The 25,774-nt window shown below is 41.8% G+C and overlaps 2 protein-coding genes across 3 annotated transcripts; one reads left to right on the plus strand and one right to left on the minus strand.

Moving 5' to 3' along the window:
• The first annotated feature begins 614 nt into the window (after window positions 1-614).
• On the plus strand, window positions 615-8,151 carry eif3jb (eukaryotic translation initiation factor 3, subunit Jb). Its single transcript, XM_035419258.1, has 8 exons — window positions 615-757; window positions 882-976; window positions 3,217-3,268; window positions 3,417-3,490; window positions 5,208-5,322; window positions 5,616-5,795; window positions 6,353-6,426; window positions 6,802-8,151. The coding sequence occupies exons 1-8, from the start codon at window positions 631-633 to the stop codon at window positions 6,931-6,933; spliced, it is 849 nt and encodes a 282-aa protein (XP_035275149.1). The 5' UTR covers window positions 615-630; the 3' UTR covers window positions 6,934-8,151.
• A 1,406-nt stretch (window positions 8,152-9,557) lies between these two features.
• On the minus strand, window positions 9,558-20,918 carry cilp (cartilage intermediate layer protein, nucleotide pyrophosphohydrolase). Of its 2 annotated transcripts, none has more exons than XM_035419256.1 (9): window positions 20,833-20,918; window positions 19,364-19,531; window positions 17,330-17,404; window positions 16,614-16,883; window positions 15,485-15,673; window positions 14,462-14,776; window positions 13,414-13,522; window positions 12,795-12,952; window positions 9,558-12,375 (listed from the first exon to the last, which is right to left on the minus strand). In XM_035419256.1, the coding sequence occupies exons 2-9, from the start codon at window positions 19,425-19,427 to the stop codon at window positions 10,022-10,024; spliced, it is 3,534 nt and encodes a 1,177-aa protein (XP_035275147.1). In that variant the 5' UTR covers window positions 19,428-19,531; window positions 20,833-20,918; the 3' UTR covers window positions 9,558-10,021. The 2 variants fall into 2 exon arrangements, with proteins under 2 accessions (XP_035275147.1, XP_035275148.1); XM_035419257.1 differs by having other exon boundaries at window positions 20,822-20,891.
• Between the last annotated feature and the right edge of the window lie 4,856 nt (window positions 20,919-25,774).

Here is a 25,774-nt window from a genome sequence, read left to right on the forward strand (position 1 = left end):
CATTCACTCACACACTCATACCGATGAGTAATTTAGGGTCTCCAATCAGCCTACCTGCATGTCTTCAGACTGCGGGAGGAAACCGGAGTACCTGGAGGAAACCGACGTGGACACGGGGAGAACATGCAAACTCCGCACAGAAAGGCCCCAAGCCGAAATCCGAACGCACAACCTTCTTGCTGTGAGGCCGCCCTATATTTGCAATTTGATATATATATCTTTTTTTTAATCAGTGACTTCAAACATATTTAATACCATTCATCATACCATTATGGACATAAAAATGACGAACGTTTTGCTCATTTTACAATCCTTAGGACACGCATAGTTGCTTTTAGCTCCCTCAACTGAGAAGGATTGAGGTGTGTGTGTGTGTGTGTGTAGACTTTATATAAACTTGTTGCATTTTTTTATCACAGCTAAAATAATTTTTATGTGAAATGCACATGTTTTGTTTGTTGAGTCCTTGAATCCATTACTTTTATTTTAGGAGAAAATTTCTTACCAATAGCGACTGTTAAGGAACTTAATGCTTAGTATCAATTGACACTGTTAGTTTATTTTAGTTCATGATAAAAATGGCATTGTAGCTTAAATATGGAATCATGTCCAAATCAGTTCATACGTCACATGACGCCACTAAATTCAGTCCTCCGATATCCCATCATCGCTAGGGCACATCCTTCACTGCCTGGCTCGGCATTTTTTTGGTCAGATTCAATTCACATAGCCAAGATGGCGGATGCAGATTCGTGGGGTGAGAAATTAAGTTGGGAGTGATTTCTTTTGTACTGTTACAAACACAGAAAAATGACTAAAGTTGTGTAGTTTTACTGATAGTGCACATTTGTAACAATTAAGTTTGTTGTGTACTTCCGTAGACGTGGACACGTTCGAGCCGGACGAGCCTGGTGTAAAGACGGCAGTAACATTACTGGACAGATGGGAAGGCGAGGACGAGGATGAAGATGTAAAGGTAGCTAGACTAATAGCTAACGGGCTATGGGTCTCAATCCGAGTGGGACGTTGTTCAACAAAAAGCCGGTACACTGCTTACTGTATATACTCACGCGGGGCACAATGTCTATAGAATATATAAATTCTGGGACTTGTGGGTGAACGGTATAGTTATAGAATAATTAGTTAGCTAAATAGCTAACAACATTTGTACCAGGAGCGGTAGGTAACTTGCTAACGTTAGCTAGGCTGTTTTCCTTCTTGTCTGGGTAACTAGCCGAACACTGACAGACGTCAGTCCACAAGCTAGCGTTATCCGACTTAGTCTCACAATAAAGATGGGTTGTCGCGGTGTTTAAATTATATTATCTTTTTGGTAAACGCTGGGTAGGTTTTCTAGTATGAGGAAGGTGTTGGGCCCGAGATAGCAAGCTAGCTAAAAGAGCATTGAGAAACTGACAGGCCATGTGATATCTGTAAGAACGCGTGTTTCCAGTTCTAGGCAAACGTGGCAACTTCGCCACAAGAGTTTTGAATAACCTAACAGCTGTTTTGCCTCTAACATTTTCGAAATGAATGGTTGCTTCATGAGCTAGCCAACGTAACTTACATTTTTACATTCGTTTGCTGTTTTGTGTAGCTATTGCTGTGTGATCTCGTTCAAATGACGCGAGCGAGCAACAAGTTACCAGATTTCAGTGCTAGCTTGTAGAAGTTAGCAAACGTTATCAGACGGTTCTGCTCGCGACATTGTTTTCTGTATGCGATTGGCCTCTGTTGTTAACCTAGAAAATATTTTTGTTCATCAACTGTTTTAAACATATCAGGTCTCTTTGCTGCAGTTTTACAAAATTACACCACCTCGGTTGTTTTGGGTCATCGTGCGTTAGCTTGCTAGTTAAATGTTGCAACGCTTCAAACAGCTGGTCTCAAGCGTCATGGTGCCTGTAATGTTATCAAAAGTATCGGATAACTGAACCTGAGTCCGCTGGGAGCTTTTTGAGAGGGTTTAAAGCGGGGTCATTTTCATGTTATGTGACGGTGACTAGTAGCTTTACAGTATTTAAAGTAATTTTAAATTTGCAACGGAGACTCTGGTGGGATTTTAGTGTGTAACGTGATTCGTGGGGTTTGGTCTTCCACACGTGTAAGGCCTAGGTATTACTCCTGCATTGCATCAGCATTACTGAATATAGAATAGAATATGCAATTTCCAGAACATGCTCCGGCATCTTATTCTCTTTTTCTGCTTTGGCAATCTGCCCACATCTGTCCTCTGTTGCTCTTGCCGCTTCTCTCCAAAATGTGGAAAGCAGTCTTTGTTTTCTTCCTGTCCAGAAACCTCCCTGTTTGAGGCCCATGGGGGCCAGTGTGGCAGAAATGCCCAGCACAGCCTTTTTCAGCAGCTGCCCCCTGAGCATGACTTGTTGGTGTATTCTGAATCTGTCAATGCAACGAGGCTCCCCAGTGTCACATTGATTTCAGGGAATGAAACAAGTCTTTTAGTATTTGGGGTTTTTTGTGTGACATCGGCTCATTCTTGATACTTTTCCATTCATATGTACTGGGGAGTTCTATTTCAATTATCTGAAGTCCAGACTTTACTCATTATAATATCCCCCTTCCAAACAGTATAATTGAAAATGACCCCATATTTTTGGAATTGGGGTTACTCGTCCAAATATTGTCGAACCCTTTCCAAAGCGAAGACGTTGTTATTTTTATTATTTATTTATGGGTATAAAATTGTTTAGTTTGCCTTATTTAATGTGTAACAACACTGTTTATTTTTATATTTTATCCATATGTAATTTTCTACAAATAAATGTTCCTAATAACAATTTTTTAACTTGTTGAAGGTAAACAATGGGGAGAGCATTCTTACAGAATCATCTTTTCCTGTTTCCGGCTTGATGACAGCCAATATTGGCATACATTTAATCATTAACTGAGCCCAGGGTTTTTAATGGATCACTGAAAGTGATTTTCCTTCTGCCTCCGTTGACACCCTGCACTGCCACAAATGTACCCCAGAGACTTTTTCCATCGCTTACGGAACATTTTGCATTATTAGCCATTTTAAAAATGATTTAACAAATGCCATTCACTGTTGTTTGTGTTAAAATTTGGCCCCTGTGTCTCTTCACTCTCCAAGGGTGACAAATTAATTGTTATGCTCAAGAGTGTCCTCCGCAGGTCCTATTAATAACTTTCCCTTTTCTGTTTTTTTCTTCCTTTTCTCCCATCCCCCACACACAGGATAACTGGGATGATGATGAGGATGAGAAACAGGCCTCAGAGAAAAAACCAGGTGAGAACCCAATTGCTAGGCAGCACAGAACCACAAATCGACGCATTCAACAACTGGAGACTGTAAGCAACCAAAACGAATGTTAAAAAGTTCTCGCTTTTACAGCAATTCATGGCCACTCTTCATCTCACGTCTCTGTATCTTCCAGAAGTAAAAACAGAAGCGTCACAAAAGAAAAAACTAAATGAGAAAGAAAGGAAAAAACAGGTGGATAAAGTTAGGGTAAGTTTCTTTTGATCACAATAATAAGTAATTTTGAGGTTTGCCATATTCATTTGTGTTCAAATAGTCACTGTGTGTTTGGAGTAAATTGGGGACTGTAATTGACATATTTTGTGTATTTTCAGCAGTTATTGGTAACAAATGTACATTCTACACAGCATTCTGTAGAGCTGAGACTGGGAAATTTTGTAGATCATCTTCCAAAAACAATGCCTTGATGCATTTATGACATGATAGGGAAGCCAGTCATAGCAGGCCAATGTACCGAGCCCTGGCTCTGTACTACACAATATTAGTTTGTAATCAAACTATTCACATGTGGTTAAAGTGAAGATTCTCAGCTTTTATTGAATACATTTTGATTTCACCATGTTGAAATTACATCGCTTTTTATTCATAGCCCCCATTTCATGGCCCCATAATGTATGGAACATATTAATGTTATGTAAATGAAAGTAGTTGTGCTTAGTAATTTGTTTAATATCTTTTGCATGCAATGACTGCTTGAAGTCTGTGACTCATAGACATCACCAGGTACTGAGTATCTTCTCTGGTGATGGTCTTCCAGGCTTGTACTGTAGCCATCTGCAGCTTTTGCTTGTTTTGGTGACATGTTGCCTTATGTTTTCTCTTCAGCATATGAAACGCATGTTCAGTTGGATTGAGATTGGATGACTGACTTGACCAGTAAAAAATCTTAAAGGTTTTGGCTTTGAAAAGCTTTTTTATTACTTTAGTTTGGGATCGTTGTCTTGCTGTCGGATGAAGCAACATCTAGTGGGTTCCGGGACATTTTCTTGAACTTGAGCAGATAAGATGTTTCTGTGCACTTCAGAATTAATTCTGCTGGTATCAGCAGTTACGTCATCAGTGAAGACAAGTGAGCCAGTGTCTGTGGCAGCCGTGCGTGTTGAAACCATAACACGCATAACAGCTGCCTTCGTAACTGCATTACGTAGCCACTAAACTTTGTGGCCATCTCTGTATGTGGCATATTAACCACTAACCGCATTTTGAAAAGAGTGATGTATTTCATTTGTTTAACAGCGTTTACCTCCGCTTGCCCTGCTCCTGAGGGTGCTCTTGCTTTTTAATATATTTCATATTACAATGCCATATGCCAGATTCCTGAAGTGGGGAGTTTATTCCTAGAGCAGAAAATGTATTTTTGGTAGAACATTCCTGAAGGTGATAATGGCAATTTTTTTGGCTACTCTTCATTTTTTTTGTCTATAAGACTATAATTGGAATGTGCATCAGGGTCAGATTAATGATGTAGTTGCTTCTCTTGAGATGTTTGGTGGTTTCTGATATAAATGTGCAGCATGTTCAAAACTGGGAGAAAAAAAATACAGTAGAAAACATGTTTCATTCCTGAAGGTGATGATGGCAATTTTTTGGCTACTCTTGATTTTTTTCCTCTGTAGTCTGCCATGTATGCAAATGCAAGTCTTGGTCTAATTCATTAACTGATTATTTTACCAAGCACCTATCCAGTGTTCTTATTGTGTAAACAATGCACTGAACAAGTTCTAGCACCGAGGCTGCAACTATAGTGTTGGTTGATTATTTTTAAAAAAAGACAAATTAATAAACAAATACAGAGGAGAGAAGTCTGTTTCATGTGATTATATGGTCACACATGAATGTTCATCCATGCACAGCTTCTTTATTTTCTTTGTTCTTCTCAGCTTGTTTTTTCCCCATCCCTTGTTAGACAGCGACAGCGACGGCGACGGCAGAGCTGACGCCAGAAGAAGCAGCGGCAGAGAGACTCAGAGCGAAGCAGCTGCAGGAGGCTTCGGACTTGGAGCTGGCGAATGACGCGTTCGGTAAGGCTCAGGAAGCAAGAAGCATTCCGTTTCAGGGTGGGAGTGTTGAATGTGTTGCAAGTGCAAACCCATTCCCGAAGCATGTTGGCCAGTCTGGGACAATGCCTCTGCAAATGGACAAGTGTGCATGAACTTACAGAGGAGTTTACTCCAGTAAACCTCTGAATGCATATCATTAATTAATAGTCATTTATGTGGCTCATTAAAACTGAATAGTTTTTTATTTTAATTAATGCACTCATGCCCGTTTCTGTATTATTTGTGCCCCTTTTTTTTTCTTTTTTTTTTTGCAGGCATCACCAATAGTGTCCCAGTAGCGACTGCAGTAACTGGGATTGATGCTCTGAGACCCTCTTCTAAAGACGACTTCACGGATTTGCATAAGTTGCTTAAAGAGAAAATATCTCAGTACGAACGATCTGTGCATTATTCTGGTTTCCTGGAATCGCTGTTCCGTGATCTCTGCATTTCATGTGAGTGACTGATCATGCCAGTTGAGAGACTGCATAAATGGTTCAGTTAAACAGAAAGACTAACGTCTTTGGTTATATTTTGCCATGTAATTACTGATGCTTGTTGTTTGCTAAATATTACATTACATTACAGGCATTTAGCAGACGCTCTTATCCAGAGCGACTTACACAACTTTTACACAGCATTTTACATTGTATCCATTTATACAGCTGGATATATACTGAGGCAATTTCGGTTAAGTACCTTGCTCAAGGGTACAACGGCAGTGTCCTACCCGGGAATCGAACCTGCGACCTTTCGGTTACAAGCCCAGTTCCTTACCCACTGTGCTACACTCCGCCCTAAATAGAAAGTTTGACGCATTTAAGAATGAAACTATGTTTAGACGTTTTCTGTGGTTGTTGGTCAGGATGTAATGTCGCTTAGGTTGTTGCAATGCTACATCCAGTCATTGGTTGAAATACATATGTTCCTGACTATTGGCTTCTGTGTTTGAGTGCTATGGCTCCTTGGTGAACTATGTGAGTCATTAGCATGTATTTTGTTTCCCACACAGTGGAAGTGGAGGACTTAAAGAAAATCAGCACCTCGTTGACAGTACTACTTAATGAAAAACAGAAACAGGAAAAGGTAAGGTGGTGGAACTGCATGATGTGTGTTTATACTGGTCTATCTTCATTTGGTGTGAAACAAATAAAAAACGATGTTACATTTTTTTCTAATGGGCTCTGTCAGCTGGTTTGAATCGCAGACGTAGTGTTACAGCAGTTTTCTTGTGTGCAAGATTTGTAGTTCTTTTTTCATACATTGAGGGGAGCCCATGTCCTGCTTATTTGCATGTTTATAATTGGCTTCTTTAAATATTGCTACTATCGTTTCGTAAACGTAAAAATAAGTTTGGTGTAGTGTTGAAAACGTTCTGCAACGTGTTCAGTTTTGGTGGTGTACTCCTGACGTATTAGGAGTTTGGGAGTTCAGATTTCTGTCCTTATTCCGACTCCTTAGCAAAACAAGGCGAAAAAGAAGAAGAAGGGGGTCGTGCCGGGCGGGGGCCTGAAGGCCAAGCTGAAAGACGAGCTGGTGGACTACGACGACTTTGACGGGGGCTACACCCAAGACTACGAGGACTTCATGTGACAGCGGCTGCGCCCTCACCCCTCCACTCGTTCCGCTTCTCTCCTGGGAAACGCTCCTTCCTCCCCCATCGCCCCGCGGGATCCCCTCATTCTGTCCAGTGCCATCCTGGAAAAGAACTGAAAGACGCGTCTCACCCCTTTACTATACCGAATCCGGGAAGGTTAGAATGGCTTTACTGAGAACATTGAACTTCACGTGACTATGTCTCCGAGTAAAAAAGAAAACCCTCACACACACAGAACATAAAGAGATTTGTTCTTCGTTAAGAAAACTAAATACTAAAAGTAACAAAGCCGCGATTTCCGAGTTTGCGTTTTGAAAACGGCTGCACTGGAGTGAAACGCAATGCCTGCAATAAGTAGATAGGTGAAAGTGCAGCATCTTTCGACTTTGGGTTTTACTTCTTTTTCAGAGAATAAAAAAGCGGCCTGTGGTGAAATGGCTCCATAGTATTACTGCAATTACATGGAAATTATCTGGTGTTCTATGCAAATAAAATCAGAGTGTCTTTATCTCATGGGTATTTTTACTTCTCTAGTGGATGGTGTTTACAGGTTCCACAGAAAAGCAATCCTGCATCTATACAATAACTTAGGGTCACCACACGCAAGCCAGAGGATCACATTGGGTCATTATTGTGGGTGGCAAATTTTCATGCTTCTTAAGCTGACAATACATGGAAATCAGATGTGGAATAAGATTGCTTATGAAAATGCTTCATAATTTAATGGGCAGCCGCCAGATGAATCGGGAGGTATTATTTTGTAAAATGTTATGAAATCTTCCTGGCCATCCTCTGGAAACTTTGCTGGAATGTTTTCTTCTTTTTTTTCTTTTTTGGGGACATTGCAGTTGGCAGTACTTTGTAAGAAAATGCTATTTTTTTTTGCATGAGGAAAAATATGTTTATATTCATAATGTCTACTACTAATGCTAGCACAGGGGCCTGGCTGTCTTATCAGAACTGGTCTCTGCAACATGGCTTCTGCAGGTTCGTGTAGACTAGGTAAGGATTTGGCGTGTACTCTGAGTGGACGCAGATTCCTCTTTGTGTTGGCTATAACATAAGAGTGGTGCATTGTAGGTTTTCCCTTTTGTTAACATTTGGCAAAATTTGCTGTGTGAATTATGAGGCCTAGATGATGACAATGCAAATGAAGATGGCATCAACAGCGTTTTATAAACATCTAATTTAATAAAATCACTGGTTCAAAAGGAGTGCTTTGTCTGTCCGTATGCTGTTGCGTAGGAAACTTTTCCTTCTCGTGCTTTTCTTTTTACCAATTTCTAACTGGACCTTGTCCAGTAGTAATGAGCTGTAAAAGGCATGTGTTCTTATCTTTTGGCAGTTTTGTAGATGGTGTGCACAATTAGAAATAGAAATGAACAATTATTTCATGAACAAAGCTAGGGAATGACCCATAGCACAGCAAAAAAAAAATTGCCAAATATACCTTAGAAGCTTCCCCCACTGAAACAAGGAGTTGTGCTATTTTTTGTAAACCTTTGTCTGAAGGGGGAAGTATAAATAGACTAGTTAAATTGGATTTTGTAAAATTAATTGTATTGGTTTCTTTTTTAGGTCTCTTACTTAAATTACACTAATATGAAAACACTGAGTCATTGCCATTGCTCTGAATGTTAAGGACCTAGAATAGTGGTAACAAACCCTGTTCTTGGAGATCTATCATCCTTTTGGTTTTCATTTTAACCCTAACAAAACACACCTCTTTCAACAGCTATGATCTTGCTGAGCTGCTAATTAGTCTGCTCAAGTGTGCCAAATAAGGCTTGAAATGAAAACCTGCAGGATGGTAGATCTCCAGGAACAGGGTTGGTTACCACTGACCTACACTATTCAATGCTATAAAATATGTTAGCAAAATATGTTCGTCCAGAAAGTTTTGGTGACATTATACATGGGGTTATACGTACACAATCTTGGACAGATCCCTTTCTATAAAAAGGAAGTATGTAAAGCAACCTCTGAAATTGTACATTTCTTCTGATTTAATTCAGGGATGTAGCAGAATAAGTAGTTCCTCTACTGTTGGTAACTGTAATAAATATCCAGAGTATTTACAATTTCAAGTAGTAGATATTACAGTATAATGAAAAGTAAATATAAAAAGAACAATATGAATTTAATTTTTACAAGTTCACACCATGTTATACCCTGACTTTGATATTCTGAGCAGAATGTAGCGAATAAATTCAGTCTAATGATTGGAGTGTGCTTGGTATTCACATTCTCAAATTTGAAATATGTAGCTCTACATATTTTGTTAAATAGGTGGTTTAAACATAGGAAAAAATAAACCACATGGGGAAAAAAACTGGGAGAAAAAAATTGATATTTCCTGTTTTTTTCTCACTGTCTGAGGGCTGAGGGATATCTGAGGGATATCCACCAGCTTTGAACTTTCCTTTCACATCATACTTATTCTGTGCATGACTTCTGATTTTACGTGGTTTGATTGTACATTAACTTTTCCATATTCTGGATGACATTTTTTTTTCTGTCAGATAAATTGTAGGGATTCATGCACTATATTTATGCCTGAGTGGACGTATGTAAAGAAATTATGTAGTTTGTCATTACAAAAAGAAAAGGATTCAGAGGATGAAACAAAATAGCCAGTTGCTAATTTTGCACAAAGTACAGTACAGTGACATTTGGAATTACATTTTTAAAATGACTTAACTTAACTCATGAAATACAAGGACATTTAAAAAGGAATAGTGAAATGCTAATGTCCCCATGGTAACAGCAACTCAACATACCAAGTCGCCTGTGAATTCTGGGAAAATATGGAGCCCAAATTCTAATGTGAACTGCTGTGTGTCTTAGTTTGTATAAATTGAACTAATGGATTGTTGCCCAGGAAGCCTGGACAGTTTCTAGGAGTAAGAAAGGGTAGTCCATTCCCCCGACTTGGTAAACTGACTTAACCAAACGACTCAGCCCGAGGGACCCAGTTAAAACTTCACACAGCCTAGGAAGCTTGTCCCAAGGGCTAAGCCTGGGGAATCAGTTCCAGGTGCTCAGTCCACAGACTCATCCCAGATACTTGAGACTTGGAGGGACTCAGGTTCTACTGCGTGTGAGTAATGGGTTTCGGGTGCTACGTCTGCGGCTGCTGCGGGCCGAGTTTAGGCCTTCTCTCTGCCTCCTACGGCCCCTCCCTGTCTGTCCAGTGCTGACCAGCGATTGCCCTGGGGAGTTCTGCAGAGACTGGAAGAAGCTTTGCCGGGTCGCCTGTCGGTCAGCGCAGGTGAAAGTGAGAGCCACGCCCTCATTACTCTTCATGACTCTCGAGGCACCGTCAGAGGTGCCATCGAAACAGCGGCCTAAAGCGATTTCTTTGGCTGTGCGAGGGTCCTGGTCGGTCACTGTGTAGATACCATAGTTGTGGCCTAGGGGGTCGAGTGGCGCAAGCATGGTGAACTCGTTGGTGTCGTTGTTGACAGCAAGTGGCAGGTGATTGACAAGGTACTCCTGCAGCATGGAGTCCACTTTGTCCCGCCTGCAGCTGCCTTGTGGAATCACCTTCACCAGGGTGCGATCCACTCGATCCTGGTCATAGAGCATCCCACTACACTTGAACTCCAGGCAGACAGCAGAGATGGAGGACTTGTCCATGTCACGGATGCTTCGCGCATCACGGATGCCATAGAGCTGGCCCACAGTTCTTGGGTGGGTGCCACCCATGTTACGTGAGCGCACATTTATCTCATGTGGACCATTGATCTTGACCTTGATGTAGCAAGCCCTGTACTCCATCGGCTTAGGCCACCAACTCAGGTAGTCCTCCGTCCAGCTCATGGGGTCATCCTCGTTGAAGGGTACTGTGTTGTAATCATACCGATCCCCCTCCACCCTGTAGAAGCGGAAGTGTCCATCACTAAACGGGGCTTCCTCACATTTCTTCAGGTTATCGAAGGAGTAAATTGGGCCATCGCCTTCTTCAGCTGTGTTGGGGCCAGGCTTTGCCACATTGATGCTGAAGGCAGTCTTCTTCACCTTGGAGTCTTCATGGTCTGTCCTTCTGTAGTTGAGCTTTCCAAGGTATGGTTGTGGCACTCCAATGGTGTTGGGGTTGAACTTGGGGGCCGACGGGGCAGCTTCCAGCTCCTCTCCACCCATGTTGGCCATGACGTAGGCCGAGTATGCGTCTGCCTTCTGGTCATCACAAAATGCAGGCAGGCAGGCACCATTAGGACCTGTGATGACACTGTCAAATCTACCCCAGGATCGTGGGTTGGACGAATATCCTGGTGTGGGCTCCATGTTGATCAAGGTCACCACAACCCCCTCCACCTGCTCACTGGGCATAAAGCGGTCACTGCGAAAAGCCCGAACCTTCACGTAGCAGCGCCTGTTCTCTGGAACATCCAGGTTGAACAGCCTCCTCTCTCTGATCTCCATGTTCCCAATGAGGAAGGTCCTCTCCTCTCGCTTTCCTCGTTGCTTCTTCTCGGTGTGGAAGTCTCCCTCTTCCTCCCACAGGCCAGTGTCAGGGTTCAGGGACCACAGCTTCATGGAGCTCAGGTGCTCAGGCATCTTCACCTGGGCGGCATCCAGTAACACCTTCACCTCACCCACGTTAAGGGGCTCGTCTGCCTCTTCATCTCGGAAGTCCACAGAAAACATGCCGTAAGTCCTCAGTGGCAGCACGTCACCCTCCTCGCCAACGTAGTTGAGGTCGCTTTGCGCTGCGGTTGCTGTGGAGATATCTCTGGGGTCTAAGAAGGTGACGCTGGCCTTCACATTGCCCGTGAACACCTCACCATTCCCACGGAAGAAGGAATTGGGTGGGATTTGGATCATGGCCATGGGGTCCTGATCTGCCACTTCTCCCAGCAGAAGGGTATTCGTTTCTGTTGACTGCAGCATCACAGGTGGTTTCTTCCTCAGCAACCTCACCTCATGGTATACGGCTCCCCCCTTTTTGTTGAATGGCAGCACCTTGGTGGTGTTCACAAACTTTTGCATGTGGTCCACGAAGGTCAGCACCAGCCTGTCCACGTCATGAGGCACTTGAATGGAGAAGGTACCCTTGTACCCAGTGCGGCTGATCCGTACGCCATTCATGAAGATGTGCCCGAACCTCATGGGCTCCCCATTGTCTGCCGCCAGAGCTCGTCCTCGCACGACGGCTTTTGTGTCCACACACTTCTTGCAGCCACACTGGGTGACCACCATAGTGGGCAGCTGGTACCCTTGGCAAGAGATCTGCCGCTCCTCCATTTTGGACACACCACAGCAGTATGATACGGAGTCTTCGCACCGGATCCCGTTGCCCTGGTGTCCAGTGCACGTTGCCACAGGACATTTCCCCACGTCATAGTAGAAAGAGCTACTCTTGTTCTGGTAGCAGTCATGAGGCAGCCGGATAAGGTGAGAATCAGGCTTAGGGTTGCAGGAAGGAGCCTCAGGACCTGGTAGGAATGCGGTTGAATCATAACAAAACAAACACGTGTTACCATAGTTACCATTATCATTGTTACCATTTTATTAATATTATTCTTTGACAGTGTCTCATTTCTCTGTTGTTTGCAAGATCCAGTAGTGAGTTCTGAAGCTTACAGTCAGTGCTGTGCAAATTGAAAGTACTGAGTTTCAACAGAACTTTACCAACTGAAATATATAATCATATTAATTTAGTTTTTTATTGAATATTTGACAAAACATATTGTATTCGAATTAGCTGGTGTCTAAAGGGTTAAAATGCTTCACAAAATTATTTGACCCAGGTCTGCATAAGGTCCTCGGCATCAAAGGCAGGTATATTGTAATATACAACCCCCTTCTTTATTTGCACTGAGTAAAGAGGGTGAAGTGACTTGCCACAGCATACCTATGACAGTGAGAACAGCTGGTTTGGATTTGATGGCTCCTCCCTTGTTGCTGGCTCGGCAGTAGTACTCCCCAGCCTGGTCCATACGCAAGTTCTTCAGCACTAGAGTGCCATCATTAGACATCTGCGTGCCCTTCAGTAGAGTGCCATTGTGAAACCTGCAAGCATGCACACACACAAAGCAGTGTGTGAAAAAGTCAAAAATGGCTGTACGTGACACGTGACACACTGTAAATATAAAACTACTTTCATTCAATTTGTGGAAGTCTGTGTAATCTAAACGGATGGTGTTTAAGTAATCACGTGTGTGCATTTCTGTTTGTTCATCAACAGTTAAACTTTTTTTCGAACTGTTGATGAACAAAAAGAAGAAATTAAGTGGAAATGATAACATTTGATAGCGCAGAAATGCAGCCACGGCTGTTGCCTGTGTCCACAGCATCAGTCAATTTTTGACAATTAAACATAAGGTCATTTTTCAGTATGTCTCAAGAACAACGCAGAAGCGCTCTCAGTAGTAGTGAAGTAATATGTGTCACACATTCCATGATGGCTAGCCTATACAGGCTAGTAAGAGACACTTATCAGTTGGTCACTATCACTAAGTAAACTGCCTTACCACTGGTACTGGTCAGGTGGGGGGGTGCCTCCCACTTTGCAGCAGAAGGAAGCAGTCTGGCTCTCCCTCCTGGGTTTTGGCTCAGGGTTCTGGAGGATGTGTAGTTTCCCTAGGTGGGCCATAGAACATGCGTTCAGGCAGTCCACAAACACTAGCATGCCAGTGTTACACTTAATTAGAATTTACTTGCACGATTAGCCGAGCCACCTTGAGGTGACAGAGCTGGGACTGCATGAAAAGCACTGGAGTCCCTCAGTTCAGAAAGCGGCCCTTAATTAGCATCAGAGGATTCGATAGTATTCATGGGATACTATGCCTGTTGCATTATTAATAGCTTCTCAGATTTTAAAAAAAATGTTGAATGGCATGCAAGATGCTTAAAACAAACATTTTATATTTGAAATATTGTGTAAGCAAAGGTGGCAGCATCAGATATTTTACTAAACTGTGGTTATACTGGTTTATTTGGCATGCTCAACTTCTCTAAAAGCAATATGAAGATAAAAGCAAAGAAGGAAAAAAGAAACTAATACTTTAATTAAATGTTAATTTTATACCAATGGAGATGTCTCTAGAGGGCACTTTAGCAACCCTGCCTCATCCACATAACATGGGAATCACAGCTTGTCAATCCATAAGAAGCTCAAACAGCTCATTTCCCACATATTTGGAAAACATATTAGTAAGTCTAATCGAGCTTCTATCTCATTTTGATATGGATATAATCATTTACAGTATGTCGCCAGTCCATTCATGTTTTTCAAACTCCCAATAACTACTGAAGAAACATTGTTGAGCTCTAGCTTCCTGTGTGCCTGATTGCAGCTATAATCAGTCATTATGTGCTGATTTTGATCTGATTTTTGCGGACTGTAAAGCAATTTTTTCCTAAAATAATCAACAAACCTCACTTTCTGCATAAAGATGGTCCTTCCTTATTTTTATTTATTCATTCACCTGTGACCTTTCATTTTCCCCACTCTCTGCTTTTCTATTTACAGCTGTGCTATGTTGCTGTCTGCTTGGCAGCCGGCCTCTCTGCTGTTACCTGCCCTGTCCAGCTTGACGTGGAGTACGGAGGTGCGTTCGGCACTGCGGGGCACGGTGACGATGAGGGGGGCGTGTTTCGGCAGCCTGACGAGCAGGGTGCTGTTCCCGTCGGGGCAGATGCCCGGGATCTGGAAGTGGCCGTTATGGTCGGCGACGATGAGGAGCTTGGGGGCGACGCCAGGGCGGAAGAGAGAAGCCCCGGGGGCGGGAAGACCCCCCGCGCTGCGAACGGAGCCCAGCAGGAGGTGGTCCTCACACATGCAGGCGTCGCAGTCCGCGTTCACCCTGCCTGTTTCACAGCGCAGGGAGCACACTGCAACGGCAACAACGGGACCTGCATTGATCTAAAGCCGAGTCTTATTCAAATCTTATCCTTTACAGCGCCGAACCGAAGTCAAAGCACTGTGAGGGATTTAAAAAAGTGAACCAAAGTCACTGGTGGAGGCAGAGCTGAGGTTCCCCTTTTCATTGTAATGCAGTTTTAGATCATGACAGTGCTACATAAATGCAATCCGTTATTGCTATGCCAGTTTTTAGTCTTATCCCAGATGAGCTAGTGTGGGTACAGGCAGGTTTTAGCCCAGCACTAAAACATCTTATTCAACAAATAAAGTCATGATTGTAAACCAAGGTTCATAGAGTAGTTGCTTTAGGTGTTTCAGACATAGGCAATGAAAAGGAAAAGCAATTCTCAACGGCACATTTTCACTCTTTATAAACAAAGGCCTGTACCGACACTGGACGTTCTTGGATATAGTTGGTCACCCATGACCTATAGTAGTAATGCACTGTATTTATATAGTGTATTTCATAATCTGACAGTACTTTACAGTGAGAGGGGGAAACTCACCTATGATGCATCCAAATACATTTTGATAAATTCTCTCTCTACATGAATCTACATCCACCAATGGCTAGCATCCATTTTGGATGAATTATCACTCTTAGTGTTTTGTGCTTGTTTGGCATAAAGTGTATTTTTTTGAAAGAATGAAGAGGAGAACACAAAGTTTCTCAGTACCATGGCACGCTGGTCCTTTGCACATTCTGCCTTCCACAGTGGGGCCAATGCACTGCTGCTCCCACTGGTGGGAGTGTGCATTGCATCTCCTGGAGCGCACCTGCACAGCTTCCTGGCCACACTTGGCAGGGCACTGGGTCCAGTCTGACCAAGGGCCCCACGCACCCCGTACCACAGACCCAGAAGCTCCTGGAGGCAAGAAAAATCACTTCATTATTCTTTCCATATATAATTAATGACATGGGTCCCAGTGTGTCTTGAGTACTTATGTTTCTGTTACTTTTGAATACTTTCTGCATTTCATTACTCTAAAATGATGACACCTCTTCATATTTAATAGGTCTGGTATAAAAGTAAGACCTGCCTTTTGGCTTGTGTCAAAGTGTGAAGTTTTACCTCCAGCAAATTTATAATCATGTGTCTTATGTCTGATAATTGTGAATGTTTTTGTGAACACTGGGTGGTGCTATTCAAGAGAGAAATTCCCCCATCTGCTGTCTGAAATGAAAAATGACATGACAGGTCTGATTTCACAAACACCCATTATATGTGTGTATTGCCATGTCCCTCGCTCATAACAAATCTAGCGCTCTGGGCCAGAGATTTTTAACACCAGTTCAAGTGGGCTGCAGTGTCTGCAGATATTTGCAGTTTTCTTTCAATCAGCAGCTAAATTAGGTCTTGGAAACAAGGTGCTGAACAGTGATATAATTTTAGCACTTTACTGGAAACCAACAGGCATTGCAACCATCTAGGATTTGATCTGGAGATCCCTGCTCTAATCTAGGGGCATCCAATCTTATCCAAGAAGGGGCAATGTTGCTGCAAGTTTTTATCCTTGCCCAGAATTAAATCATGTTACTCAATCAAGTAACTCAATGGAAAACATGTAACTCAATCAACTCATTATGATCAGTGTTAAAGAGATAAAGAGCCTCATAAGCTGAAACAAATGAATCTACTGCTGGGGTAGAAAGAAAGTTTGAAGCCCCACTGGCCCTTCTTGGATTAGATTGGACACTGCGCTCTACTGCTCTAGACAGTGACAAAATAACGAGCCTTGATTGGTTGAATGGCATGTCCTTATCATCAAACTCTCACACGTTCTCTCCGATCCTCACAGACTGACCTGTGGGACACAGGAACCGCACGGCGTAGTTGGAGCAATTGCGTCCGGCGGGCTGCTCGGCGTTGGAGCACCAGAACCCGATGGCGGGGTCGGAGTGCACCCGCTCCCCGGTGCTGTGGGCGGGCTTCCAGTCGGTGGTGCGGGCCTCCAGCGCCTTCGGCGACTCGCACACGCGGTCGCGGTAGTAGAAGCGGATGGCGTCCAGCTGCTCGTAGTCCCCCCGGCCCCCGGGGTGGTCCACGTTGAACCAGGTGCTCCACTCGTACTCATCTGTACAGACAGAGCATGAGCAAGGCAATGCTCAATGGCACTTTTTCACTCTACGTCATAAGCAAGGTAGGTTTGTACTTTAGGAAATTAATTTAACTTAATTCACTGAAACTGGCCAATCTTCAGTGGGGATTTTTCAATAATAAATTTCAATTCATTTTCTGGATTGACACCATTGAAATGAAATTGACCTCATGGTTATAAGTACTATTACAAGTACAGTGCTCCACAGTGCTATTCATTATTATAAGGATGTGATTATACTGGTTAAGTGCTCTTTATTTTCCTTATTCAAAGGCACTCATTTGCTGGGTACTGATGCCTTCAATTTCATCCTTGAACTTATTATGAATTTTCTCTCTTGTAGAGAACAAAAAGGGAAGAAATAAGTACTAGTTTAATAAATGAGTTTTTTTATATGGGCTTGTGTACAGAGAGAGACTAACCTTCAGAATGATAAGGAGGGGGATTGTTTTGCCTTGTGTTTCTCAAACCTCTCTGCCGCCCCCCTCTCCGTGTCCCTGTGGATCACATGTGGCTCTTAGTCACTGAGTCCCACCAGACGTGACTGTGAAACCACACACCCAGCTGTACCTTTTGGAACCACCTCAGATATGACAAGGCTCCCTTTTTTGACACGGCTCAAAAAATAAAAAATAAAAACGTTGAAACGTTTTGTTAATAGGCAGCTGACCAAAATCTTTGGGTTGAAAATATGCACATTAACGGTTAATCGTGGGGCTAATGTCAATGCTGACCAAATGCTTCAGCAGAGCAATTAGGAAATGGCCCTCATGGGCCTATTCTCAGCTGCTAACAATTAGCTCCCTCTTTGAAAGGCTTTCAGACAATCAGCGGCTGTCATCAGTTTAGTTTTCGCTTTTTGTTTTAATTTCATAATAATCCATCAACTGACAATGATGCAGTTTGATCATGAGAATGCAGATCAAGCAGCCTGGACTGATCCTGCAGTCCCTCACTCCCCCACTCCTTTCTGAATGACTAATGTTTGGGTTTGCAGAACAACAGCATGCTACAAGGACTGGCTTTGAATATGTTGAATTACTGTGAAAGGTTTAGCTGTATTACATTACTGGAACTGGCTTAACTGTGCTGAATAGCTGGGGCAGGCTAACTGTGCTAAATTACTGTGAGAAGTTTAGCTGTGTTACATTACTGGAACTGGCTTAACTGTACTGAATAGCTGGGGCAGGCTAACTGTGCTAAATTACTGTGAGAAGTTTAGCTGTGTTACATTACTGGAACTGGCTTAACTGTACTGAATAGCTAGGACAGAATAACTGTGCTAAATTACTGTGAGAAGTTAAACTGTGTTACATTACTGGAACTGGCTTAACTGTACTGAATAGCTGGGGCAGGCTAACTGTGCTAAATTACTGGGACATGCTGGGACTAGCGTAACTGTGCTAAATGACAACTGTGTCTAGAGATAATGCACTAGAAGAGCATTAATGGGGAACACCTCCTTCCTGATGAAGAAGTCATAGGTGTGACAAGGCGCTTCCTCTCCATGAGTGAGTGTGAGACTGAACACACAATGGCCTTCTGTTTAGAATCAGTTCCACAGACTGAACTGTGACCAGGCAGCTGTTTGCATCCTTCACGAAACCTGGAATTTGGAAAACCGTTTTTCACAATTTGAGTGGGAGCGACTGGCTTGGAGCTCAGAGACTCTGATGCTGTGAGCACATGAAGTGCCTGAGGCCAATAACTGCCAACACCATAATGATCATTTTCTCTCCATTAATGTTTCTCATTATTAAGGTTAGGCAAGAAAAGCATTTATTCTCCTCAAAGCCTCTTAAAAATGGCTGAACTTGAATCATTCAACTCCTCTCATGCATGTCCCTCTACTTGATCCACTTCTGTGCAATAATGCAATAATGTGGGATTTTTAATAATGCGGTCATTTTGTGGAGCTAATCATTGTTGTAATCATGCCTTGTGCATGATCCAATCCATCTGTTGCCAACTGGACAATGTGCTGTAATGATGTATTCTTGGCCAGACTCATAATGTGAAAACAAAATAATAGTGATTATATCTGTAGTTTAGGTCGACTGGTGGGGCGGTGGGAATTGCTATTGTTATTATGAAAGGGAACTTAAATCATTTTACCATAAATTAACAAATATATTTTTGTATTGTTTTAGATGAGATAGATGTAATGTAGATATTTCATCTAAATATATTTAGCTGCTGATGATGATGATAATGATGAAGATTGTTATTATTATTATTATTATTATTATTATTATTATTATTATTATTATTATTATTATTAGTAGTAGTAGTAGTAATAGTAGTAGTAGTATTTTGAACATCTTTTGTGTTATGTTATGGGCAAACAATGATCCAAGATGAATTGAGATGATCTCTCCTCATCAGTAAATGTGTGGTCATTCTATATGGCTGTGGTTTGGAGGTGTTGTCGGAACCGGATTTGCGCTGCGACAGACCTTGTGCCCAGGTGCAGGACATTACTCCCAGGATGAGTAAAGCCCTCAGTGACAGGCTGTTCATCCTTGCTTTCCGCTGTCACCTCTGACCTTTGACCTCTGATCTGTGGCAATGACCCTCACGCACCAGGCCCTCAGAATGCTAATTATAGCGTGGCAGCAGATCTCCTGCGAAACAACAGAGAAGCGGAATGGCCGTCAGCAGGCTTCACGCTGGATGCCATCGAAAACATTTCAGTGTAAAAATAACTTGGGTGCAGACCACTTTTCTTTAATTACCGTGGGTATTTGTTTTCAAACAGTGCATTGAAAGAAAATTAAACTTATTGCTAGGCATTTATGAAAGTATGAAACACAAGGTCAAAGAGAAACTTCTGGGAATTACTCACAGGATTCTCAAGGTAGGATAATGCAGTGCAGATTTAGTGCATTTAATGTTTTCATGAGGAATCTATTAGGGACCTAAGTGTATTTCAAGCAAATATCAACATCTAAGAGCTTTATCACCTGTCTTCCCAGGCAAGTGAAAGATCTGTAAAAATACTTTGGGAAGTTTGCTAGGGCTCAGTTCCTGGAATGCTGTTTCCATTCAATAAATTGCGCAGTAAAAACACGGACAGAAGTTTGTCACCATGCTATAAAACTTTACTCTTTTCAAGTACACACACATCAGAGTTTAAGTGTATATGAACCTACAGCACAGTGCAATAAACATTGACCTACACACATCAGAGTTTAAGTGTATATGAACCTACAGCACAGTGCAATAAACATTGACCCACACACAAATGAATTTGTAGTAAATATGTCCCAATATTAAGAATGCTATATTGGTTTGCTATCATTGCAGATGAATGCATAAGAATAAACCAATAAGTCTTTAGTGACATAACTGTCACGTGAGCAGCATGCAGACTGGAATTGCTCCTCTGTGTTTGGACTGGAAAGTCGGCTACACATGGGCTTAAGAATGGAAAACATGTTAAAGATGTTAATTGGACCCCTTTCAAATATCACATCTGTCAGAGTCATCACTGCGTCAAGGGAATCCTAAAATTTCTCAGTGCCCATTCACAAAAATCAGACCTAAACAGACTTGTGCAATCCCTCCTAGTACATGCATGTATACACTCACACACACACACACAAGCTTAATTTCTCTCTCATTAATAAACATTCCCATAACCAGTTAAAGGAAAACATTTCCACTGCATTGGCATCACATAACATCAAGTCATATCTTTTGGAATTATATGTGCAAAATATTATTTAAACAAATTTAACCACAATTGCAAAAAAGTAAAGTGAAAGTAAAAAAGATTTTATATAGCAAGGCAAACTATTAAATCAACAGACCAATTCTTTGTTGTTGTTGTTTTTTTGCAGAGCTTAATGTTAGAGATACAAGGTACATGGTGTCTGTGTGTCAGGAAAAGAGTAGAACATTGAAGAGCCAACCTGAGTCTTACCCCAGCAAGTGCCTATGTCCGGGATGAGGATCAGCAGCTGTTGTGAGCGTGTGTTCCCCCCTGCTCTCTGCCTGTCTCTTTTATAGCGCTGCACGGAGCCCTGGGGTTGGCCCCGTGCTGCTCGACGGAACCCAGATGAGAGAGAGCGGGGAAACCGCAACGGTCTGTACACATTCCTGCGTGCAGTCCTGAGGTCCTCGCTCGTCGGCTGTAAACACTTGGGCAGAGAGACACACGTCTCTCAGCCGCGCAAGGGTGTGGCACAGGTGCGTACGGGTGTCTGTATCAGTACGATTACTTGGCTCGGGATTACAAAAGAGTGCTTGGTGTAACGTTGCAATGAGATTAGGTGTGAGAGAGAAGCTTTATTGCCCTTGAAGGGAAATTTGTCTTGGACAAATGTTGCATTGCAAAAGATGTGTGAGCTCATACACATGATACACATTTTCAGTTTCATAGTACACATAATACATTTAGTACCCTTGGGCCAGGTGGCACTAGGTGGCATTTTGAGGAGAATGCCTCCTCCTCTCCTCCCTGGCCAACCATTCCCCACGGAATCCTTACTAACACAAGAATAAAAACAAATACAACTGAGAGTGGAAAAAAGCACCACAAGCATGCATTCCTTCCTGCGTGGGAGTATAAAGGTAGGACAAATGGCTCATTTTATATATTTATATTTGGGAATTTAATAGTTCTGCATTCTGCGACATTAGCAAACAGTGACATCACTGAAGTCACCTTGAATAATCATTTGCATTACAGGCCTGGAAGGTTACTAATCCCACCAGACAGCATGCGAGTAAACACACTGACTAGTGGACAGGCGACACTTTGAATGATAAGGATGTGTTAACCATCCTTGCCACAGACATTGTGACGAAGATTTGGAGCCACTATCCACCAAGAATAATGCAATGACCAATGGTAACATTAAAAGTTAAAAACCACGTCCACGTGCCTCCTCCAAACATTTGAGGTCACATCAGGCTTCTGAAAGACATCCACGGTGTCAGGAGTTCATTGAGCAAAAAGATCAACCAGTTACCTCAAATTTATGGTGTCAGTAGCATGGCAGGGAGCAACTGGGCTTATGGTCTGTTTTCCTGTGTTGTGAAGATTGAAAAGATCATATAATGAGGTGCTGGATTAGGATACCACAAGATTTCTCTTTTTATGTGTTTTTCAGTCAAATGTTCAACTGTGTACATGTAACATATGTTATATATTTTCATGCTGCTGGTAATGAGAAAGAGAGCATTATCCACACAGCCAATCTCTACAGTAGACTAAACTGAATCAGGTTTCAACACCACGTTTACCAGTTTCTAGCTTCAGGCAGTTGAAACCAGTCACTTACCACCTGAAAGCTACAAGCACATAGGAACAGCTGTTTTATTTGAAATTTCAGCTGAATCTAATTAGAGGTTTATAGTAAAAATGCAATAATAAAATTTAGGGGGAGGGGTCCAGTTTAAAAAAAAAAGAATGACATTTCAAATACATCATACAAATCTATTCCTTAAACTGTCCTTTCGTGCAACACTCCTGTATTGCAATTTATATGTTCTGGACCCATAACCCCCAGCTCATGTCATTGCTGGCACCTCATGCACAGCCAACCCGATTGTTTTAATAGCTCAGTAGATATCAAAAACAAGTTAATTTTCTGACATCTACACTTTTGGGATGTTATTTTGTATATATATGGTGCAAAGTATTTTGGCAGTGAAACATTTTTTTGTTGTTTTGACTCTGTAGTCCAGCACTCTGGATTTGAAATGAAACAACGGAGCACCTGATGTGGATGTGAACACATTCAAATTAAAGCTGACAGGCTGCACTCTAACCTCGTATTCATTGTTTTACGGAATTTCAAATCCAATGTGCTGGAGCACAAGTCAGGTCCCCCTAATTCAAGTAAGTATAAATATTGGCAAAAGATAAGTTTCAATTAATTTAATGACTTATAAGGTCAATATTTCCTTGCTTATCCCTTACATTTGATAACTGCATCAATTATGCAACTCATGGACAACACTTGGTTCATGATGTAATCTTTTGAGATGCTCTGTGAACCTTTTATTGCTGTCTCTTTCAATTACTTTGTGTTTGCTGGGACTTCAGACTTGAGTTTATTCATGAGAAAGTGAAAAGCATGTTCACTGGGGTTTATATCTGGTGACTGACTGGGTCACGTCAAACACTTCCTCCTTTTATTCCCGATATTCTCCTTGGTTAAGTGTTTCTACGTTTTGGGTTGTAATCTTGCTGTATGACAGCCTTCCGCCCAATGCGTTTGGTGGCCTTTCTTTAAATATTGGTGGACGACATGTTTCTGTACACTTCAGCTGTCACTCTTCTGCTGCCATTACTAGTTACATCATCAATAAAGACCAGTGAACCGGTTCCAGATGCCCCCATACAGGCAGGGCTACCATGTGAAATTCTCAGACCGTGTGGTGATTCCTAATTCCTCCAGCAGTTAGTTTCTTCTTTAGGAAATTCCATAATGTTGACTGGAATGCACAAACATACTGAACTACCTCTAATTGTTTTTTTTTTCTTTTCTCTCTTCCTCACAATAGCTTTCCTTGGTTGTCATGCTCAGTTCTCTGGCCCTCATCTGCAGTTTTCTTGTCTTGCTTGTAAAGTCGACTTCACAAACGCGTCCAAAGGACATAACCCGTGCCCTGACACTCACAGCTTTCCATTTATAAATAATTAGAGTAATAAGGTAAATTAGTGAAATTTGAACCAGCTGAAGTCCCAATACATATGCAGACTTGGAAGAGGGGGACTTGACTCATTGAATGGCATTGTTAAAATGCAGTTTAATGCCTGTTTTAAAAAAAGCACACTAAAAATAAATGCAGACATTGTGAATTTGACCTCACAGTCATAGTTTGATTTGAAATACAAATTTGATTAGTACATAGGAAAAACAACTGTCCAAATACTTTGTGTGTGTGTGTGTGTTTGTGCTAAAAATACCCAACGATTACCTGTCCTGGACTGTTGCTGGCGTCTGAGGGTGTTTTAAAGTGACCCTCATTAACTGGCCTCTTTGTGTAAATTAGAAACTGAAGCTGCTTTCTCATAAGGGGGAGAGGGAAGGGAGTCTAATCTGTGGCCTAGGTCATGGAACACCAGGACCATTTGCACAGGACTTCCCTCAAATGTCCACAAAGGGACAAAGCCCTGAAGAAGACCGTTACATGACAAAGCGAGCAAATTATTTTGCAACGCTTTATGAAATTAATTTCAATTTTTATAACCTTTAGGAGTGATGAATATTTCTTGTTTCCACAGGAATACATGAGTGTAGGGGTGTGTCCGGACCCTGTCACCGGCACTGGTAAATTCCAGAAGCCAAAGCTCCCTGGATGCATTGGCACAGCCCAGGGAAGGGTTCCAGTGCCCGAGACCATAATTCAACTATTTACGTGCCATTGAAGTCACTTCTTAATTCACGAATGCACACTAAGACCAGTCAGTTCAGACGTAAGCAACTGTGAGTAATACCACGGCTCCGCAGCCTGTCTTAATGGAAAAGACTGCATCATGAACTAAATTTCACCTAATGTTTACCAGGCAATGATTACTGCATTTCTTATACAGGGACTCTGTTTGGTATGAGATCATTAAAGAAGGGCCGAAATCAGGAAGCAGTTAGAATTTGGGGCTAAGATCCAGGTTCACGAAACTGTAAATCTTTATCCAGACAGTGTTTAGGATGCTGTTTGTTCCTCCATTTATTCTTTACAGGTAGCCATTAATGAAACTGAATTACACAGTGGCAGTACTGACATAAAATCACTTCATTAAAATGCAAGGCCAAGAACTGTGGCTCAACTGGCATCAGAATATGGAAAGACCTATTAGTCCTGTTCGGAATCTCATATGTCAGCAGACGACATGGAATATATTTAAAAGTAAATCATATGAAGAAACATTTATTGAGCTCAGAGTTATTTTACATGCAAGTCAGAGTTTCTTTACTTAAAATGTCGAGACCGTGAGTGTGATTATAATAAAAAACCAACTGCCTATAGCATTGCATGTCTAAATGAAGAAAACCTAATGACGCAGATATTCTGTTTGATGGTGCTCTTAAATAAACTTGCGCAGGCCGAATAGCCTTTTCCTAGTCGATGCTTTCTGTGCAAATACACCTCCTGAACTTCCTGTTTCACCAACTACAACATGAAGTCAGCTCACATATGTATTTGCTATTTTTTTTGAAAACTTCACAATACAGTTAATGCTACATAATTAAGAGGAGTTGCGTTAAATTCCTGGTTTTAATAAGCCCTCTTTAATGAGCTCATCAAAGGGAGCTATTTCACGCCAAAGGACAGTGCTCAAGGGTAAAGGAAACAGGACTGGCCAAAAAACAAAACAAAAAAAAGAATAAACAGCAAAGAAAACAGTAGAAAAACACACGCAACCTTGTTTCTAAGAAACCCGACAAAGCCCACAACTCATAAAATGCAGCATGTCAGTATTACATCACTGGAGAAACGTGCATGCTGTATGATATTCCGTAGTGAGCTGACCCTTCATTTTTTTTATTTTGTGGTTTGCAGTGGCTCTGTAACACTCTATCATAAGGTATAATGTGTTTTCAATATTACATGTCATATTGCAAACGTAGTTGCACCGCAAGCATTATTTTATTTATCCTATTTTGACATTGCCATGTAAAATGTTCTATATTAGCTCACATAATGTAGATGTATTCTGTTAGTTGCAATGGTACTTGCATGAATTCTGTGCAGAAATATCGAATGCAACATCTAGGTGAAATGTGATCCCTGACTACACAGAATTGGATTTACATATTAAATTGTATATCAACCTCTGACCACATGTATCGGATATGAAGAAATCTGATTTGTCAAATGTAAAATTGAATTTATAGAATTTAAAGTAGCAG

Source organism: Anguilla anguilla, chromosome 5, assembly GCF_013347855.1.
Source record: "Anguilla anguilla isolate fAngAng1 chromosome 5, fAngAng1.pri, whole genome shotgun sequence".
NCBI classification, from domain to species: Eukaryota; Metazoa; Chordata; class Actinopteri; order Anguilliformes; family Anguillidae; genus Anguilla; species Anguilla anguilla.

Excerpts from the sequence above, each read along its gene's own strand:
- eif3jb (XM_035419258.1), top strand. The coding sequence starts at position 631 with ATGACGCCACTAAATTCAGTCCTCCGATATCCCATCATCGCTAGGGCA. Across the intron at positions 3,269-3,416 it reads GGCCTCAGAGAAAAAACCAG|AAGTAAAAACAGAAGCGTCA; the intron begins GTGAGAACCCAA and ends TGTATCTTCCAG. Across the intron at positions 5,323-5,615 it reads GCTGGCGAATGACGCGTTCG|GCATCACCAATAGTGTCCCA; the intron begins GTAAGGCTCAGG and ends TTTTTTTTGCAG.
- cilp (XM_035419256.1), bottom strand. The coding sequence starts at position 19,427 with ATGAACAGCCTGTCACTGAGGGCTTTACTCATCCTGGGAGTAATGTCC. Across the intron at positions 13,523-14,461 it reads CGTCAAGCTGGACAGGGCAG|GGAAACTACACATCCTCCAG; the intron begins GTAACAGCAGAG and ends TGGCCCACCTAG. Across the intron at positions 12,376-12,794 it reads AGCTGTTCTCACTGTCATAG|GTCCTGAGGCTCCTTCCTGC; the intron begins GTATGCTGTGGC and ends CATTCCTACCAG.